A 20,391-nucleotide genomic window follows, 5' to 3' on the forward strand; every position below is an offset into this window, starting at 1 on the left:
AGATGATCCCAACTAAGACTGGGCCCCCTCTTGCCCTGGGCCCCATAGCAGTCACATGGTAGTTATGCCCCTGACCACGGCTCCATTCACTTGCACAGGACTGCTGAGTGAGTGATTGGGGTGGCGGTCACATCCGTTCTCCATTGACTTGGGGGCCCTAGACACGGTCGCCTTTCCCCAGCGATAATACATTTATCACCTATTCTGTGGCAGCGCAATCAATTTAAAAAAATGGTCTTTGTAAATGACCCCCATTGAGTCATCCTCTTTTCCTGCGCCCCTCCCCCGTGGATTGTCCGCCTTCCTATATGACCTTATTCGTTTCAGCTGCGCCTATTGTCCCCGCGTCCGAGTCTACGAATCCCCATCTAATTAAAGCGACGGAAAGATACCCGGCTGATCTGCTGCTAATCAGATGAAACCTAACACCAGCGCCATTGTGCTCGCCGTCCTGCAGGAGAAGAGGAGCCCAGGACTGGTCATGGAGGTGGTCGGCCTGTAACCTATAGATTTCCCCTCTGACATACAGCGGGATGTTTTCCAGACGGATACATTTTACCTGCGCTGATACATTGTAACAGACTTGTTAGGACAGCAGCTGAAACAAACCCTCTGCTTTTACAATGTGGAGTAACAAATATTACTTTTTGGGAAACTTTGTATCTTTATGACCAGTTACCAACTTTTGGCTCAGGTGGGCACAATGCGGTGATGTCACCAATGTTAGTGACGTCATCGTGTCTGCTGACCTGAGTCACAGGTAGACGGGGGGGGGGGGGGGGGGGGCGCTGAGAGATCTGTGGCAGTATGGGCTAGGCAAGTATTCACTGTGGAGGTGTGCGGGACACCTATGGGGGCATCATAATGTGTGGCGGGGCACTTAAGGGGGCATCATACTATGAGGGGCACTTAGGGGAGCATCATATTGTGTGGGGGACACCTATGGGGGCATCATAATTGTGGTGGGGCACTTAAGGGGGCATCATACTACGAGGGGCACTTAGGGGGGCATCATATTGTGTGGGGGGACACCTATGGGACCATCATAATGTGTGGTGGGGCACTTAGTGGAGTATTATACCATGAGGGGCACTTAGTACAGCATCATACAGTGTGGGGGCACCTATGGGGCATCATACAGTGTGGGGGCACCTATGGGGCATCATACAGTGTGGGGGCACCTATGGGGCATCATACAGTGTGGGGGCACCTATGGGGCATCATACAGTGTGGGGGCACCTATGGGGCATCATACAGTGTGGGGGCACCTATGGGGCATCATACAGTATAGAGCACTTATCAGGACATCCTACTATGTGGGGGGACTTATGGGGGAATCATACTGTGACGGGGGCTTGGGGAACTGTCATATTGAGTGGTGGGGCACTTAGGGGACATCATACTGTGATGAGGCACTTAAGGGGGTTTCATACTGTGAGAGGTACTTAGTAGGGCATTATACAGTATGGGGGGCACTTATTCGAGCATCATACTATGTGGGGGCACTTAATGGGCATCATAATGAGTGGTGGGGCACTTAGGGGACATCGTACTGTGGAGAGGCACTTAAGGGGGTATCATTGAGGAGCACTCAGGGCATCTTACAGTGTAGGGCACCAAGGGGGTATCACTTCCCTCAGGTAATGATCAGTGTGAGGGGGCATCATTACAGTGTGGGGCAATAAGAGGGCATCATCGCTGCGAGGAGGGCTCGGCCTTACTGTTTGTGGGGCACAAAGAGGACTGGGGGAGGGGGTTAGAGACGTGGATTAATGTTCTGGGGGGCACGGTAGGAGAAATCCGAATCACAGAGGAGGCTCAGATGGCACTGACAGCTCTCCACCTAAAATCCTAGCTTGCTGGGCATTGTAGTACAGCGATGACGTCATCATGTGAGAATGGGCGGAGAGACTTTCTTTTACAGAAGCCAATGGAGTTTGTAGCTCATTTGCATCCAGGATCATTAGAAACAAGGGAGGAGGAGGAGAGATGTATTATATTGTAGACCCCAAGACGAAGCACTAAAGTTGGGGGTCCCCCATATAGTACTTCTGAACACTCCCTTCCCCCCTCCCCCATAACTCCGCCGCCGCAGGCTACACACCCAGCTCCCTCCACCTGATACCTGCACCGCACAACAGTCCTGTTCTGGTACAGCGGCTGCATCGCTTGACCGGGCGCCGTGAAACGGGGCCACCTGATTGGACGAAAACTACAAGGGGACAGATGGGGACGGAGAGACGGCGGACAATGATGGAAATGTAATAAGAGGACAGAGAAATAAAGGGTTAACCACAAGAACGTAGGGAGGGGAGAGAGGCGGAAACACAAGCCGGAGCCACAGGGAGAATAATGTAATTATAGGGTGAGAGACGCGAGCTGCGGATACATCGGGAGGCTGCTGGAGGAAGCGGCACAGTCCGCTGTAACGGGACAGAGGACCCTTCCCCCGCTCAGGTAGGAGACGCTGTCCCACATGTGCTACATGTCACTCCACAGTAAAGGTACAGCATATCCCTTAAAGGGGAGCTCTACTTTTGCTTTAGGAAAGTGGGGTGGGGGGGGGGGGGGTTAATAGAGTGACTACTGATTGGGATCCCCCTCTCAAAAGATTGTGGAGGGCTTCTGACTTTATATGGATGGTCACAGGTTTTCATGACGGGTCAGCCGCACAGGGGCGCACCTAGCGTTTAGGCTGCCTGAGGCGAAAACTGAAACCCCACCATGGAAGCGCTCATTGCCCATGGCCCTTCTTGGTGCTGCCCCTTCCTGGTGCTGCCCCTGCAGCCGCATCCTATATCACAAGCCCCTCTACTAAGCAGATCCAGGTGTGGGGGTCTCGCTGCTCTTAGCATTATTTTTGCACGAGGTACCCCTGGAAATACTGGGGGTAGTTTACACTCATCCAGTCCTGTACTGGGGGCCAAGGCTCCGCTTGGGCTATTAAGGGGGTTGGGAGCCCCCTATATTTACTAATCAGACCTGGGACCTGAACGGGGAGAGGGGGGGGGCTCTGTTTAATTTCCAACAATACTTCCATAGCAGATGGAGTTCTGTATAAGTAGTCATGTGACCTCACCCCCCCCCCCCCCAACACACGGCTAGGACCACCCCGATTTACCGTAGTGTTAAGTTAGGAGCCCGCTGAAAATTGGAATATATCACGATCAGAGGAAACCCCATGTGAGGACTATAAAGTCTAATTTAAGCCCATGAGGGAATTTTTAGGTAAGTATTAGTGTGTACCTATCACCTGAAACAGAGCTCCAAACCTCCTGCACCGACAGAGTTCCAGGATAAAAATTCTGTCTACCTGCAGTCACCACTAGAGGGAGCTCCCAGTTGATTTATTATCAAGTTTAACCTTTTCAGGACAAGTCAGGGATTTTAACGTGGCGCCCGCTCAGAAGCTGAGTGGGTGCTGTATCCGGAGGCAATGCCTGTGATCAGTGATGACGCCGATCATGGACATTTAACCCCTCGGATGCTGTGGTCAATTGCGGAAGTGCAGCGCTCCGCTGCAAGATTGAGGCAGCTGTTTGGTTGTTACGGCGGCTTTAAGGCTCCGTAGAGTAACTCTCCCATAGACTGCAATGTAAATGTTCAAGTCCCGTAGGGTGACTTAAAAATAAAGGTTTTAAAAAAAATAAAAAATATATATATATATATGTAAAAATTAAAATCCTCCTCCTTTCGATAGATCAAAAATAGATAAACAATTAAAAAAAAATCATTAGCGCCACCGCATCCCAAAAGAACCAAACTATTAAAATATATTTAAAAATAAAATATAATTGTATTTATGTCGTTTCACCTCCCCAAAAAAAATTGAATAAGTGATAAAAAATAAAAAAAGTCATACACCCTCCAAAATAGTATCCATCAAAAATACAGATCGGCTCCAAGAAATGCGCCCCATGGGATAAGAATATAGCAATGGCCAGAACAAAAAGGAATCTTTTTTTTTTTTCAAAGTTTTCATTTTTTTAGGTATTAAAACACAAGAAAAGGTACCGTATATAAATGTAGTATGGCTGTAATGGTACTGACCCAGAGAAGGAAGGGAAAGCCATAAAAAAAACACATAAAACTGTGGTGGAAATGCTTTTTTTTTCCCAATTCCACTGCATGTTGAATAAAAAAAAACAACTGAAAAATAAAAAATAAATGTATGGCTTTGGGAAGGCATGGAATGAAAAACGAAAATGCAGAAATGGAAATTTGGAGAGTTCTTAAGGGGTTAATATGATTTGTTTAAATCTTTATGCAGTGAGCTCCCCCTACTGGTGGCTGCAGGAAGCCAGAATTTTATCATGAAAGTCTATACCCTAGCGGGGGGGGGGGGGGGGGGGCTGAGTTCTGTATAAAAACCAGTCGCTATATAGATATATTAAGAAATGATGGAAAATAATAGATGAATTCTTTGCATTGAATTTCCGAAGATTTGTGATAATGTCACTGATAAAATACATGTGCTCCATGCTTTACATTTCAGCTCTGCTCTCTCAGTGCACACTTTTGATCAGTGACTCCAGCTTAATTGCATTGTCCATTGGAGCATAAGGCAGTCTGATATCCACCTACTGTCTCATTAGAAGCTTGGGTTGTTGCTCAGTCCCTCCACCATGCTTTACATCTCAGCACTGCTCCACTACAGTGCAGCTATGATCAGTGACTACAGGTTGGATTGATTGTCTATGGGTGTCCGAGGTAGCCTGGAATACACTTCCTGTCTCATTAGAAGCTTGGGTTGTTGCTAAGTCCCTCCACCATGCTTTACATCTCAACACTGCTCCACTAGAGTGCAGCTATGATCAGTGAATACAGGTTGGATTGATTGTCTATGGGTGTCCGAGGTAGCCTGGAATACACTTCCTGTCTCATTAGAAGCTTGGGTTGTTGCTAAGTCCCCCCACCATGCTTTACATCTCAGCACTGCTCCACTACAGTGCAGCTATGAGCTGAGCCACATTGTCTGTTGGCGCCTGAGGTAGTCTGGAATCCACCTCTCTATCCCTCCAGCTTAGCTGAATTGTCTACTGCAGTCAGCAGTAGCTTTTAGTCTCGTTAGAGGCTCGTTCTCTCCCCCATGCTTTACACTGCAGCTGTATAGAAGTACAATCTTACCAGGAAAGTAGCGAACGAAGATCAGGGGCTGAATGTCCATCAGCTGTGCCCCCTCCCCTCATGTATCAGCCAGGGGTTAACCCCTTCACCGCTGCAGCCTCCGTTAGGAGACCCATCTCGTCAGTCTTCACTTTCCCTCCCGCCTCATCCCTTCTGTACGACCGTGTATACAAACGCCGCGTTCTGTCTTCTTCATCTTCTCATGTTTACATAAGAGAAGCGGCGCCATAGAAACCGGAGAATTCCATGTGACAACACCGCCGTCCGGCTCCCGAGCGGTCATTATAACCCTGCGCGTGCTGGAGGGAGAATAGCGAATTACTCATCACTATGACAACCAAAATATCCTCCGGTCACCCAGCTTTCCTGGAGTCCTGAATGGTCAGAGTGTTCATCCAGGACCCCAGGAAAGCTGGGTGGCAGCCATCGGTATGTGGATGCAGAGTGTCTATCAGTATTAGGGCTAATGCCCATGAACGTAAGGGCTCCGTGCCCGTGCTGCGGACCGCATAAGGCGGTTTTCGCAATACACAGGTCACCAGCTGCGTGCATTCCGCATCACGGATCGCGGACCCATTCACTTGAATGGGTCCGCAAATCCGGAGACGCGTTGCAGAAGCACGGATCGCAACCCCCACGGAAGCACTACGGAGTGCTTTCGTGGTGTTTCTGCCCGTGCCTCCGCACCGCAAAAAAAAGTGCGGACCGTTGGATCGTGAACCCCATTCAAGGCAATTTGCGGTCCGCAGCACGGGCATGGAGCCCGTACGTTTGTGGGCATGAGCCCTTAATCTCCTTCACACGACTATATTTTCTTTCCGTTTCCATTCGGTTTTTTTACAGGTCCGTATGCGGAACCATTCACTTCAGTGGGTCCGCAAAAAAAAAACGGAAATGACTGTGCGTTCGCATTCCATTTCTGTATGTCCACATGTCCGTTCTGCAAAATAATAGAACATGTCCTATTCTTGTCCATTTTGCGGACAAGGACAGGCATTGTTACGATGGATCCGCAAAAAACACGGATGCCATACGGATATCACACGGATATACATACGGTCGCAAAATATGTGTGCATGAGCCCTAACTATAATGTGATATTCAGGATCCTCGGAAAGCTGGGTGGGAGCTGTAATGGCGGCCATAGTTATGTGGCTATGTGGACGGCGAGTGTATATCAGTAACTGATGTTCGGGACCCCAGGAAAGCTGGGTGTCTGCACTGGTCCTGGATCCGTCATTGAGGCGGATATTTCCATCCATTGATGGGTCCGTCTCCTCTGCCGGGGGCCTGCAAGTGCAAAAGTATTCACATATAGACATCTCCACTACAGCGGTGACCCGGGGCCCCTGAGTCCATCAGTCATCGCAGAAGGATGTATGGGCCCCTGAGGAGCCAGGGCCCGAGTGCAACTGCATGTCGTTAACATGAAAAATAATCCCCAGTGTAAATATATCTGGTTCTGGGAAAGCTGGGTGACCACCTTTAGCGCTGCACCGCAAATCAGTCGCCCCCCCTGATTGTACAGCGCCGCGGAATATCAGTTGTAGGAGGAGATGGCGTCAGGGGAAGAATCGGGCACATTTTCCGTTCAGGACTTAGGAAAGCTGAGTGACTATGCCATATCGGCTGCCCATGGGCGTGCCCCCACAGGTTGGGCTCAGTGAAGGATGGCATGAGATAACTAGGCAGGGGTGCAACCCGCCATGGAAGCAACCCAGCTTTCCTGGGAGTAGATAGGACTAAGGGCGTATTTGTGATGTCAACGTCTTTTGTTTCCGTGTCCGTTCCGTTTTTTTTTGCGTGGCCCATATGCAGAACCATTTACTTTAAGGGGTCCACAAAAAAAAACGGAAATGACTCAGTGTGCGTTCCATTTCCGTATATGTCTGCATGGCCGTGCCGCAAAAAAGATAGAACTTGTCCTGTTAGGCATTGTTAGAATGGATCTGCAAAAAAACGGATGCAATACGGATGTCACACGAACGTCCTCCGTATTTTTTGTGGACCGCAAAATACACTCAAGGACTTACATTTTGATTTTCTGATGCGACGCTCCTGACGGAGCGGCGGCTCCGTCTCTGGGGTCGTCCGCGGTGGCTGCTCTGTCTCTGGGGTCGTCCGCGGCGGCGGCTCCGTCTCTGGGGTCGTCCGCGGCGGCGGCTCCGTCTCTGGGGTCGTCCGCGGCGGCGGCTCCGTCTCTGGGGTCGTCCGCGGCGGCGGCTCCGTCTCTGGGGTCGTCCGCGGTGGCTGCTCTGCCGCGACACCATGAGAACGTGAGACAACTCCTCCGACGGCGGAGTCAACCATAACGACTGAATCTAATGACATCTGTTTCCATTCTTCACCATGCTCAAGATCTCCGCTTGCTGTCAACGAGCCCTGACCCAATATATCTCACAGATGAGGGTTGGTTACAGTCATATCCAGTCCTCTGATACATTGTAACAAACCCTCAGGACAGGAGAGAGATCTGATGGACTGGACACATTGTAACCAGGATTGGTTCAGGAAGTAAAGCACAATGTTCCCAAAGCAAGCAGAGATCTTGATGAGAACTTTATATATAAAATGTATATATAGCTAAAACCACGATGGGGCCCTCATTTTGGGGCCAGTTTGCCTCCCTCTTGACCCACTTTAGCCTGTTTTATCCTGGGGGGGCGCATTTACTCCATACTTGGGCCCTATAGCTGCTGCATACAGGGGCCCCGCACACAGTACTGCTCGTAGCCCCCCAGGGGATGACCTCATTACTAATGTGATTGCACTTAGACCGCCTCGTGAATTGCACCCGAATTTGGCGATCATTGCTGCGATTTTGCTCAGTTTGGCGCATTTATGCAACCGGGGATCTATGAAGAGGTAAAAGTCAGGCCCCGACAACCTGCAGGACCCCACAGAGGTAGCGGTTGTCACCCAGCGGATGCGGCATGAGTCAGGCGCTCTCCGTGTTGGCTGTCATCCAGCTTTCCCAGAGACGGATACAACAAAATCAATGGCTGTTAATTGGCAGAAGGGGGTGTCCCATCCCAAGCCGCCCGTCCGCAGAGTTACTACTGGCAGAGGGGGCTCATCATCATCACTGCGGAGGAGAAGCTGCTGGAGCAGAGACCTTCCTGCAGGCTCGGCCTCATTAACCCCTGGGATGCTGCAGCCGGCCGCGGAGCCCAGGCCCCTGCAGTGAAGGACACCCCCTCCCCCCCCCATGGGAAGCTTTCTGATGTCTTCTGTTTAATATCAGCACAAGGTCACAAAGGCCCCAGGACAGTAACCTCAGCTCTGCAGAGAGGGGAGGTAAGTGACTGCTGCCTGCAGGGGAGGGGGAGGTAAGTGACTGCTGCCTGCAGGGGAGGGGGAGGTAAGTGACTGCTGCCTGCAGGGGAGGGGGAGGTAAGTGACTGCTGCCTGCAGGGGAGGGGGAGGTAAGTGACTGCTGCCTGCACAGAGAGGGGGAGGTAAGTGACTGCTGCCTGCACAGAGAGGGGGAGGTAAGTAACTGCTGCCTGCACAGAGAGGGGGAGGTAAGTGACTGCTGTCTGCACACTCAGGGAGGGGGGCACTGGCTGCATGCTGGGGGACCCCAAGAGTCCTCAGGGGGGGAGCTGCATGATTCCAGGAGGGGGGCTCCCCCCCCCCCCCAGGAAACCCCTCCCTGACCCCCGCTCCAATATTTACTTATAAACGGTCGTAACAGCAACAATGTAACTGAAAGGTGATGTAAAGAGGAAGTGAAGAAAGTGATGTGTGATAAGTAGTGGGAGAGCGGCTGGTCCTGACCCCACAGACCAGTGAGAGGACGATCCGTCCATTATCTATGTAACTATCTATCTCTTATTCTTTCTATTTATTAGATATCCTCTATCTCTCTGCTATCGAGCTTATACCCATCTATTATCTATCTATTATATATCCATCTCAAATCTCTCTATTAAATCCATCACTAGAATTCCCTATATTATGAAAAGTTCTACAACTTCCAAATAGACTTTATGTTTCGGTTCCTTACTATTTTCAAGATCTCTGCTTGCTGTCAGTAAATGCAAAGATTGTGAACTTCTGCAGGGACCTGACGGTCCGGCCGCAAGATCATTTTTCTGCATGGAATTTTGGGAGTCAAAACCAGGAGTGAATTTAAAGAGGAGAAGTCGTTCCCGTCCTTAATATTGTATTTCCTTTTCTGATCCACTCCTGATTTTTGGTTCCAAAACGTCTAGCAGAAACCTTACGGTGTGGCCGCCCCATCAGGGGCACAAGTCCTGAGAAAGACCCCTGATGTGTTTATACTTGTCCTGACCGGATACAATTGTCCCACAATCCTCGGGTGTCAGGCAGAAGTATTCGGGTTGTCAGCCTCCGCTGGAAATGTTTACATTTAAGGACAGATCATTGCAAAACATGTTCTAAACGAGGAGGAGTTTTGCTTTTGTTCCCAAATTCCATCAAAAAAGCTGAAAAAAATAGTTTCCTGTGATTTTTATTATTATTTTTTTGTCTGGTAAAATTCCGCTCTCTGCGATGGACCCCATTGGCGGCGTCTCTGTCCGTCATGCAGCTGATCTGGTGCTTCTAACTTAGCAGAACAGTGGAAGTTCTGGTGTGAAGGGGAGGGAAGGCTTTAAATAAAAATGGACCAGTCCTCAAAGACAATATTCTCATTAAGATACTCGCCTAGTCCTCTCCAGTGTGTGGGGGAAGAGAAGTGACAACCCCTGGAGACACCTGTACAGGCAGTAGTTGTCACCTCTAGGTAGACAGTGGTGCAACGCGATGGAATATATCTCGGGCCACAGCCGGCCCTTCAGGTTTCTGCCTGTAGTTTTGGAAGCCAAGACCAGGAGTGATCCTAAAAAAGAGGAAAAGTCGTATCTGTCATATAATTTCTCTCCTTTAATGAGAGAAAAAAGCAACAATCACATGAAGATGGCTTTCACTCACGGATGAACTTTGAAGAGCGGTCAGTGGTGACACCGCATGTCCTAGCACAAGGCACATTGGTCCTTTAGGTGGGGTGAAATGCAGGGCAACAGCATTTCTGTATATATGGATAATGCACAGTACCACTTCTCCTGTCCTGTATACTGGTGTAATCCTCAGTATCTGCTCTTATTCTGTATATATAGACACTGCACAGTACCACTTCTCCTGTCCTGTATACTGGGTGTAATCCTCAGTATCTGCTCTTATTCTGTATATATATATATAGACACTGCACAGTACCACTTCTCCTGTCCTGTATACTGGGTGTAATCTTCAGTATCTGCTCTTATTCTGTATATACGGACACTGCACAGTACCACTGCACTTGATCTGCACTACACCTTGTATATTGCCTATGTTCTGGTCTATTTGCACTTTTATATGTTACTAGCAGAAGGAGCCGGCTTCGCACGGGTATATTTCATCTATTTCATTTTATGTTTCCGTGTGTCGTAAAAAGATATTGACAGTTTCCCCCATAAGTTACCTCTACAGTACACGCCCCTTTAACAATGACCTTCAGAGTGCACGCCCCTTTAACAGTGACTGCTCCTATAGCATTGACCACCCCTTTAACAGTGACCTTCATAGTGGCCGCCCTTTTATCAGTGACTTCCACAGTGCCTGCCCCTTTAACAGTGACTTTCACAGTGGCCGCCCCTTTAACAGTGACTTTCACAGTGGCCGCCCCTTTAACAGTGACTTTCACAGTGGCCGCCCCTTTAACAGTGACTTTCACAGTGGCCGCCCCTTTAACAGTGACTTTCACAGTGGCCGCCCCTTTAACAGTGACTTTCACAGTGGCCGCCCCTTTAACAGTGACTTTCACAGTGGCCGCCCCTTTAACAGTGACTTTCACAGTGGCCGCCCCTTTAACAGTGACTTTCACAGTGGCCGCCCCTTTCACAGTGACTTTCACAGTGGCCGCCCCTTTCACAGTGACTTTCACAGTGGCCGCCCCTTTCACAGTGACTTTCACAGTGGCCGCCCCTTTCACAGTGACTTTCACAGTGGCCGCCCCTTTAACAGTGACTTTCACAGTGGCCGCCCCTTTAACAGTGACTTTCACAGTGGCCGCCCCTTTAACAGTGACTTTCACAGTGGCCGCCCCTTTAACAGTGACTTTCACAGTGGCCGCCCCTTTAATAACAGTGACTTTCACAGTGGCCGCCCCTTTAATAACAGTGACTTTCACAGTGGCCGCCCCTTTAATAACAGTGACTTTCACAGTGGCCGCCCCTTTAATAACAGTGACTTTCACAGTGGCCGCCCCTTTAATAACAGTGACTTTCACAGTGGCCGCCCCTTTAATAACAGTGACTTTCACAGTGGCCGCCCCTTTAATAACAGTGACTTTCACAGTGGCCGCCCCTTTAATAACAGTGACTTTCACAGTGGCCGCCCCTTTAATAACAGTGACTTTCACAGTGGCCGCCCCTTTAATAACAGTGACTTTCACAGTGGCCGCCCCTTTAATAACAGTGACTTTCACAGTGGCCGCCCCTTTAATAACAGTGACTTTCACAGTGGCCGCCCCTTTAATAACAGTGACTTTCACAGTGGCCGCCCCTTTAATAACAGTGACTTTCACAGTGGCCGCCCCTTTAATAACAGTGACTTTCACAGTGGCCGCCCCTTTAATAACAGTGACTTTCACAGTGGCCGCCCCTTTAATAACAGTGACTTTCACAGTGGCCGCCCCTTTAATAACAGTGACTTTCACAGTGGCCGCCCCTTTAATAACAGTGACTTTCACAGTGGCCGTCCCTTTTAATAACAGTGACTTTCACAGTGGCCGCCCCTTTTAATAACAGTGACTTTCACAGTGGCCGCCCCTTTTAATAACAGTGACTTTCACAGTGGCCGCCCCTTTTAATAACAGTGACTTTCACAGTGGCCGCCCCTTTTAATAACAGTGACTTTCACAGTGGCCGCCCCTTTTAATAACAGTGACTTTCACAGTGGCCGCCCCTTTTAATAACAGTGACTTTCACAGTGGCCGCCCCTTTTAATAACAGTGACTTTCACAGTGGCCGCCCCTTTTAATAACAGTGACTTTCACAGTGGCCGCCCCTTTTAATAACAGTGACTTTCACAGTGGCCGCCCCTTTTAATAACAGTGACTTTCACAGTGGCCGCCCCTTTAATAACAGTGACTTTCACAGTGGCCGCCCCTTTAATAACAGTGACTTTCACAGTGGCCGCCCCTTTAATAACAGTGACTTTCACAGTGGCCGCCCCTTTAATAACAGTGACTTTCACAGTGGCCGCCCCTTTAATAACAGTGACTTTCACAGTGGCCGCCCCTTTAATAACAGTGACTTTCACAGTGGCCGCCCCTTTAATAACAGTGACTTTCACAGTGGCCGCCCCTTTAATAACAGTGACTTTCACAGTGGCCGCCCCTTTAATAACAGTGACTTTCACAGTGGCCGCCCCTTTAATAACAGTGACTTTCACAGTGGCCGCCCCTTTAATAACAGTGACTTTCACAGTGGCCGCCCCTTTAATAACAGTGACTTTCACAGTGGCCGCCCCTTTAATAACAGTGACTTTCACAGTGGCCGCCCCTTTAATAACAGTGACTTTCACAGTGGCCGCCCCTTTAATAACAGTGACTTTCACAGTGGCCGCCCCTTTAATAACAGTGACTTTCACAGTGGCCGCCCCTTTAATAACAGTGACTTTCACAGTGGCCGCCCCTTTAATAACAGTGACTTTCACAGTGGCCGCCCCTTTAATAACAGTGACTTTCACAGTGGCCGCCCCTTTAATAACAGTGACTTTCACAGTGGCCGTCCCTTTTAATAACAGTGACTTTCACAGTGGCCGCCCCTTTTAATAACAGTGACTTTCACAGTGGCCGCCCCTTTTAATAACAGTGACTTTCACAGTGGCCGCCCCTTTTAATAACAGTGACTTTCACAGTGGCCGCCCCTTTTAATAACAGTGACTTTCACAGTGGCCGCCCCTTTTAATAACAGTGACTTTCACAGTGGCCGCCCCTTTTAATAACAGTGACTTTCACAGTGGCCGCCCCTTTTAATAACAGTGACTTTCACAGTGGCCGCCCCTTTTAATAACAGTGACTTTCACAGTGGCCGCCCCTTTTAATAACAGTGACTTTCACAGTGGCCGCCCCTTTTAATAACAGTGACTTTCACAGTGGCCGCCCCTTTTAATAACAGTGACTTTCACAGTGGCCGCCCCTTTTAATAACAGTGACTTCCACAGTGGCCGCCCCTTTTAATAACAGTGACTTCCACAGTGGCCGCCCCTTTTAATAACAGTGACTTCCACAGTGGCCGCCCCTTTTAATAACAGTGACTTCCACAGTGGCCGCCCCTTTTAATAACAGTGACTTCCACAGTGGCCGCCCCTTTTAATAACAGTGACTTCCACAGTGGCCGCCCCTTTTAATAACAGTGACTTCCACAGTGGCCGCCCCTTTAATAACAGTGACCTCCACAGTGCCCGCCCCTTTAAGCAGTAAAGAAAAATGGCTGGGTTGTTATGGAAACCTGGAGTAAAACTGTGTTCATGGCAGTTAGGATTTGAAGAGAAAGACTTGCAGACTTGTATTGGCTAATGTGGGTCATTTTGGGGGAATATCTCAGGAACTGTACGTCCTAGAGAGCTGAGGCCCGGTCTAAAACCTTCCCGGACACCTGATGTACCTGTGTGCCAAATTTTGTGAAGATCGGTCCAGTCATTTGGTCACGCATAAAGAACAGACAGACAGATAGACAGACAGAAACTCATTTTTATATATGAGATATGACGAATCCATGATAAGCCCCAACCCTAACCTTCTCCCCTATCATCATTCTCATTGTTTAAATACTATCTCACCCCACTCCTACAAGGTTTTTTTGTATTTTTAATCATTTTGCTTGTATTTTCACCCAGAGAAGAAGACACACCTGGAGTTTGACTCAAAGTGATGTGGAGATGAAGACTCTTGAACATCAGGGACCACAAGGCTAATCAATGATCTTCCTTCAGACAGAATCGTCCTCTCAGAGTCTAAAGGTTGATGGTGACGGCGTCTGATTCGCCAGGAGCATAAAGACTATAAAATCTATAAATTGTCCCAGAGCATCCATTCTCAGGACTTCTCTTGGTGGAGTCAGAACACCTCCTGAATTCTCTTCCGGTAGCAGCTTTATTATTTTCAATTGCCTCAGGACTCCTTTGTAGAACCTGCTGGTGACAAGCTTTGGCAAAGGGGATATTTTGCACTTACCTTAATTAAGATGTTTTAAAATAATTGCTTGGGAAATCACCAGACGCCTCCTCCTCCACCGCCTCCTGCTCTTCAGATCCCGCGGCTGAACATGGATGAAGTTAAGTGCACATTAAAGTTTTATTAATAGACGGTAATGACATTGGTGTTTGGGAGTTGAGGAGAGAACGGTCACGCCTGAAGCCGAGGTGGAGCCACCTGTTCTGGATCATTGGAGATACCAAAGACTATATATTTTTGGATCTAAAAAGATAGCTGGAGATGCCAAAAACTGTTGTGGTCAAAAAAAGTGGACGAGGGTCTTGCTACCTAAACCAAAAGCCGTGTTGGACATGCTAGTCCTTGTTTTACCATGGAAACAATTAGACAGCTGACGCCTCCAGAGTTATGGTCATGTTCCTCAACACCTAGTGCCAGGCGACGGCGCCTTAAGCTGAAAAAAGGTCAGTGGTTAGTGGAGTCATGCGCTGGGAGCGAGACGGAAGGGACGCTGGTCAGAGGAAAAGCTCTGACGCCCCCTGCCATAGCGGTGACTCCATCCAGCGAAGATGATGCATGGTCAAACTGCTCCACACCGAGTGCTTCACCTAAGAGGCGCCGAGGTCTGCTGAAGAAATGGCTGAGTAGGAAAGACGGAGGGGGATGGTGAGTAACAGATCTGTACTAGTTCCTTCCTTAAATGCTTCATTAGTTTTTTTATTCTTATGGATGTAATTCCTCCTCCCATCCTATAGGTGGTCCAGAGAGTGAGATTTCATAATCAGACACCTTGCACACACAGCGCCATCTATAGCGTGGAGGAATGTTTGAGGAGGTGGATAGACTAGGACTGTTGTGTGTTCAAATTGTGACGAAAGGGAAAATTAGCGCAACCAATAAATCTGCAGCCGTCAAAACAAGGACGTTTCCAGGAGCTAATCTTTAAATGCTGTCCTTGTCCCAGGAAATGAAGGACGATCAGAGGCTGGTGGGGAGGATCTTGAGCTGATATTATAGTTCACATTCCAAAGATGGTGTCCTTGTGCTCAGGTGGCCTCATCACCACCATATTAAAGGGGATACTGACCTGTATGGGAAACCCTCTTCTCAAGTGCCTCACTGTTAGCAAGGACTGTCCGCAGCCAGGGATGGGGGGGAGGTCAAGAAGTAGCAGATCCTCCAGTTTGGGGGTTTTTAGGTTGTTACTCCAGCCCTATATCTAAATACCCTGGCTTGTTAGTACCCCACCCAGCACAAGGGACACGTGCCTCACCAGCCCCCATAATTATGCCCCTGCCAAGGAGACGTGAAGGGTATGAGGTCCTTGAGATTGCCAGCTTTTAGCTGCATGAGTGACTCTTCTTCTTCTCTGTCTGTGGGCCTGGTGATGCCCGTCTCCCTCGCTGGCAGCGGCTGTTCATTGCCCGGAACATCCAGTAGTGCTGACAGGTAAATCTTCATTAAGCAGCCGGCAGCGGCTATTAAAACGGTGAAATGCGGACTCAGCGATGGCCTAGCATTGTCCTGATGCCAAGAGACGTTCTGGACATGGCAGGCTAATAAAGAAGAGGTCACCCACTCCTCTGTGAGATCAGGAGACGGGTAGTACTAGTCAGAGGTGGTGGCACGTCTTCACTGCCCTAGACCAGCAGGGAATGTCAAGTTAACCTCTTCACTACTGTAGACCAGCAAGGAGTAACCTGGTCACTGCCCTAGACCAGCAGAACATGTAAACTTAACCTCTTCACTGCCCTAGATCAGCGGGAAATGTAAACTTAACCTCTTCACTGCCCTAGATCAGTGGGGAATGTAAACTTAACCTCTTCACTGCCCTAGATCAGCGGGAAATGTAAACTTAACCTCTTCACTGCCCTAGATCAGCAAAACATGTAAACTTAACCTCTTCACTGCCCTAGAAAAGCCGGAAATGTAAACTTAACCTCTTCACTGCCCTAGATCAGCGGAACATGTAAACTTAACCTCTTCACTGCCCTAGATCAGTGGGAAATGTAAACTTAACCTCTTCACTGCCCTAGATCAGTGGGAAATGTAAACTTAACCTCTTCACTGCCCTAGATCAGCAAGGAGTAACCGCATCATTACTCCAGGCCAGCAAAGAATAACCTCTTTACTACCATGGGCCAGCAGGGAATATACTGTAAAATGAATGCCATCTCTACCCTAGACCACCGTGGAATGCAAAATTAACCTTTTCACTACCTTAGCCAAGTATAATGTTTAAAATTAACCTATTAACTAACCTAGATCTTCAAGGAGTATACGGTGAACCTCTTCACTACCCCCAGACCCTCCTGAAGTTGAATATTAACTTAATTACCATAGATGAACAGGAATAAAACATTAACCTTTTACCTACCACAGACCAACAAAGGATGTAAAGTTAACCCTTTCTCTACCTTAGACCCACAGGGAATCTAAACTTAACCTCTTTAATGCCCCAGCCCAGCAGGGAATGTAAAACTAACCTTTTCACCACCCTGTCCCAGCAGAAGATATCAAATTAACCCCTTCACTACCTTAGCCCAGCAGGAAATGTAAAAATAACCTCTGCATTAGGCCTCATGCACACGGCCGTGGCCGTATCGCGGCCCGCAAACGGCGGGTCAGCAATCCACGGCTGCCGGCCATGTGCACCACGCATCACAGATGCGGACCCATTCACTTGAATGGGTCCACAATTCCGGAGATGCGGAACTGCGTCACGGAACGGAACATCCTGGAAGCGCTACGGAGTGCTTCCGTGGTGTTTCTTTCCGTTGTTCCGCACCGCAAATAAATATGACATGTCATTTTTTTTTTTTTGCAATAAGGACAGACCACGGACCCATTCAAGTTGAATGGGTCCGGCCCACTGTACGGATGTTGCCCTTGCATTGGGGACCGCAATTGCGGTCCCCAATGCACGGAACGGCCGCACAACGGCCGTGTGCATGCGGCCTTACCCTGGGCCATCATGGAGTGGAACATTAACCTCTTCATTATCCTAGATCCACAGGAAATGTAACATTAACCTCTTCACTACCTCAGACCAACAGGGAATGTAAAAGTAACCTCTACACTGTCCTAGACCACCAGAGAATTTGACATTAACCTCTTCAGCACCTTAGACCAATAGGGCATGTCTCCCTTCCTTTTTGGGATTCACGTCCTCCCCTATCCCTTGGTTGAATTTAATAGACTTGTGTCTTTTTTCAACCATATTAACTATGTAACAGTAACCTTTTCACTGCCGTAGACCAACAGGGACTGTAAAATTAACCATTTATCAGCAACGTTAATCATTTTAGCTTCTGCTTTGCTTTCTTCAGGAAAGATGAGCCCCTTGGGGGCTATATTGTTTGTTGGCTTTCTTCCCCATTTTCTAGAAACTTAGTAGACCTGGCATGAACGTGCGGACACCACCCGGCTGACTGTCTGTCTGTGATCCAGGTCCTATGTAATGCTGTCCGTCAGTCCTTACTGTACATTGATAACTATAGAGACCGCTCAGCCTTTCCTGACACAGCTTTGTTTCTTCTGCTGCTGCGGTAACGCTGCCCCCTGGTGTTTGAACAATGGTACTGCCACATTGCACAAAACGTTCGGCACTTTTCATCAGGAGGCAGATCCTGACTAAAATACAGTCTAAGGCCTCATGCACACGACCGTTGTGTGCATCCGTGGCCGTTGTGCCGTTTTCCATTTTTTTTCGCGGACCCATTGACTTTCAATGGGTCCATGGAAAAATCGGAAAATGCACCGTTTTGCAGCCGCATCCGTGATCCGTGTTTCCTGTCCGTCAAAAAAATAGGACCTGTCCTATTTTTTGGACAGAAAACGGTTCACGGACCCATTCAAGTGAATAGGTCCGTGAAAGAACACGGATGCACAGAAGATTGGCATCCGCGTCCGTGATCCGTGGCCGTAGGTTACTTTCATACAGACGGATCCGAAGACCCGTCTGCATAAAAGCTTTTTCAGAGATGAGTTTTCACTTCGTGAAAACTCATATCCGACAGTATATTCTAACACAGAGGCGTTCCCATAGTGATGGGGACGCTTCTAGTTAGAATATACTACGAACTGTGTACATGACTGCCCCCTGCTGCCTGGCAGCACCCGATCTCTTACAGGGGGCCGTGATCCGCACAATTAACCCCTCAGGTGCTGCACCTGAGGGGTTAATTGTGCATATCATAGCCCCCTATAAGAGATCAGGGGCTGCCAGGCAGCAGGGGGCAGACCCCCCTCCCTCCCCAGTTTGTATATCATTGGTGGCCAGTGTGCGGCCCCCACCCCCGGCCCCCCCTCCCTCTATTGTAATATCATTGGTGGCCAGTGTGCGCCCTCCCTCTATTGTAATATCATTGGTGGCCAGTGTGCGGCCCCCACCCCCGGCCCCCCCTCCCTCTATTGTATTATCATTGGTGGCCAGTGTGCGCCCCCGCCCCCCCTCCCTCCCTCTATTGTATTATCATTGGTGGCCAGTGTGCGGCCTCCCCCGGCCCCCCTCCCTCCCTCTATTGTAATATCATTGGTGGCCAGTGTGCGGCCTCCCCCGGCCCCCCCCTCCCTCCTTCTATTGTATTATCATTGGTGGCCAGTGTGCGGCCTCCCCTCTCCCCCCCCCCCCCCCCTTCCGATCATTGGTGGCAGCGGAGAGTTCCGATCGGAGTCCCAGTTTAATCGCTGGGGCTCCGATCGGTAACCATGGCAACCAGGACGCTACTGCAGGCCTGGTTGCCATGGTTACTTAGCAATATTACAATATTAGAAGCATCATACTTACCTGCTGCGCTGTCTGTGACCGGCCGGGAGCTCCTCCTACTGGTAAGTGACAGGTCTGTGCGGCGCATTGCTTAATGATCTGTCACTTACCAGTAGGAGGAGCTCCCGGCCGGTCACAGACAGCGCAGCAGGTAAGTATGATGCTTCTAATATTGTAATATTGCTAAGTAACCATGGAAACCAGGCCTGCAGTAGCGTCCTGGTTGCCATGGTTACCGGTCGGAGCCCCAGAGCGATTAAACTGGGACTCCGATCGGAACTCTACACTGCCACCAATGATGGGGGGGGGGGGGAGGCCGCACACTGGCGACCAATGATATTAATACAATAGAGGGGGGGCGCACACTGGCCACCAATGATCGGGGGGGGGGAGAGGGGAGGCCGCACTCTGGCCACCAATGATATTAATACAATAGAGGGGGGGCGGGGGCGCACACTGGCCACCAATGATAATACAATAGAGGGAGGGAGGGGGGGCCGCACACTGGCCACCAATGATATTACAATAGAGGGAGGGGGGGCCGCACTGGCCACCAATGAAATTAAAACTGGGGAGGGAGGGGGGTCTGCCCCCTGCTGCCTGGCAGCCCCTGATCTCTTATAGGGGGCTATGATATGCACAATTAACCCCTCAGGTGCAGCACCTGAGGGGTTAATTGTGCGGATCACAGCCCCCTGTAAGAGATCGGGTGCTGCCAGGCAGCAGGGGGCAGTCATGTACACAGTTCGTAGTATATTCTAACTAGAAGCGTCCCAATCACTATGGGAACGCCTCTGTGTTAGAATATACTGTCGGATATGAGTTTTCACGAAGTGAAAACTCATCTCTGAAAAAGCTTTTATGCAGACGGATCTTCGGATCCGTCTGTATGAAAGTAACCTACGGCCACGGATCACGGACGCGGATGCCAATCTTGTGTGCATCCGTGTTCTTTCACGGACCCGTTGACTTGAATGGGTCCGTGAACCGTTGTCCGTCAAAAAAATAGGACAGGTCATATTTTTTTGACGGACAGGAAACACGAATCACGGATGCGGCTGCAAAACGGTGCATTTTCCGTTTTTTTTTCACGGACCCATTGAAAGTCAATGGGTCCGCGAAAAAAACGGCACAACGGCCACGGATGCACACAACGGTCGTGTGCAGGAGGCCTAAACCGGATGATAACTTTGTTGCACGGCAGGAGACTTTATATGTCTTCCAGGCTCTCTTACTTCGCTACAGAATTTTGTGACAAAATTTTGAAGCAAAATGGCGCACATTAAGCTGC

General features: G+C 49.3%; 1 protein-coding gene across 3 annotated transcripts in view; it reads left to right on the top strand.

Moving 5' to 3' along the window:
- Positions 1-2,448: 2,448 nt before the first annotated feature.
- Positions 2,449-20,391, top strand: part of GRAMD1A (GRAM domain containing 1A) — a 162,347-nt gene continuing 144,404 nt past the window's right edge. For all 3 annotated transcript variants that reach the window (XM_040421902.1, XM_040421906.1, XM_040421912.1), the window contains exons 1-2: positions 2,449-2,504; positions 14,017-14,998. In XM_040421902.1, coding sequence (XP_040277836.1) covers positions 14,706-14,998 — 293 coding nt within the window. In that variant the 5' untranslated portion in view covers positions 2,449-2,504; positions 14,017-14,705. The remainder of the gene's footprint in view (positions 2,505-14,016; positions 14,999-20,391) is intronic.

Source organism: Bufo bufo, chromosome 1, assembly GCF_905171765.1.
Source record: "Bufo bufo chromosome 1, aBufBuf1.1, whole genome shotgun sequence".
Lineage (NCBI taxonomy): Eukaryota > Metazoa > Chordata > Amphibia > Anura > Bufonidae > Bufo > Bufo bufo.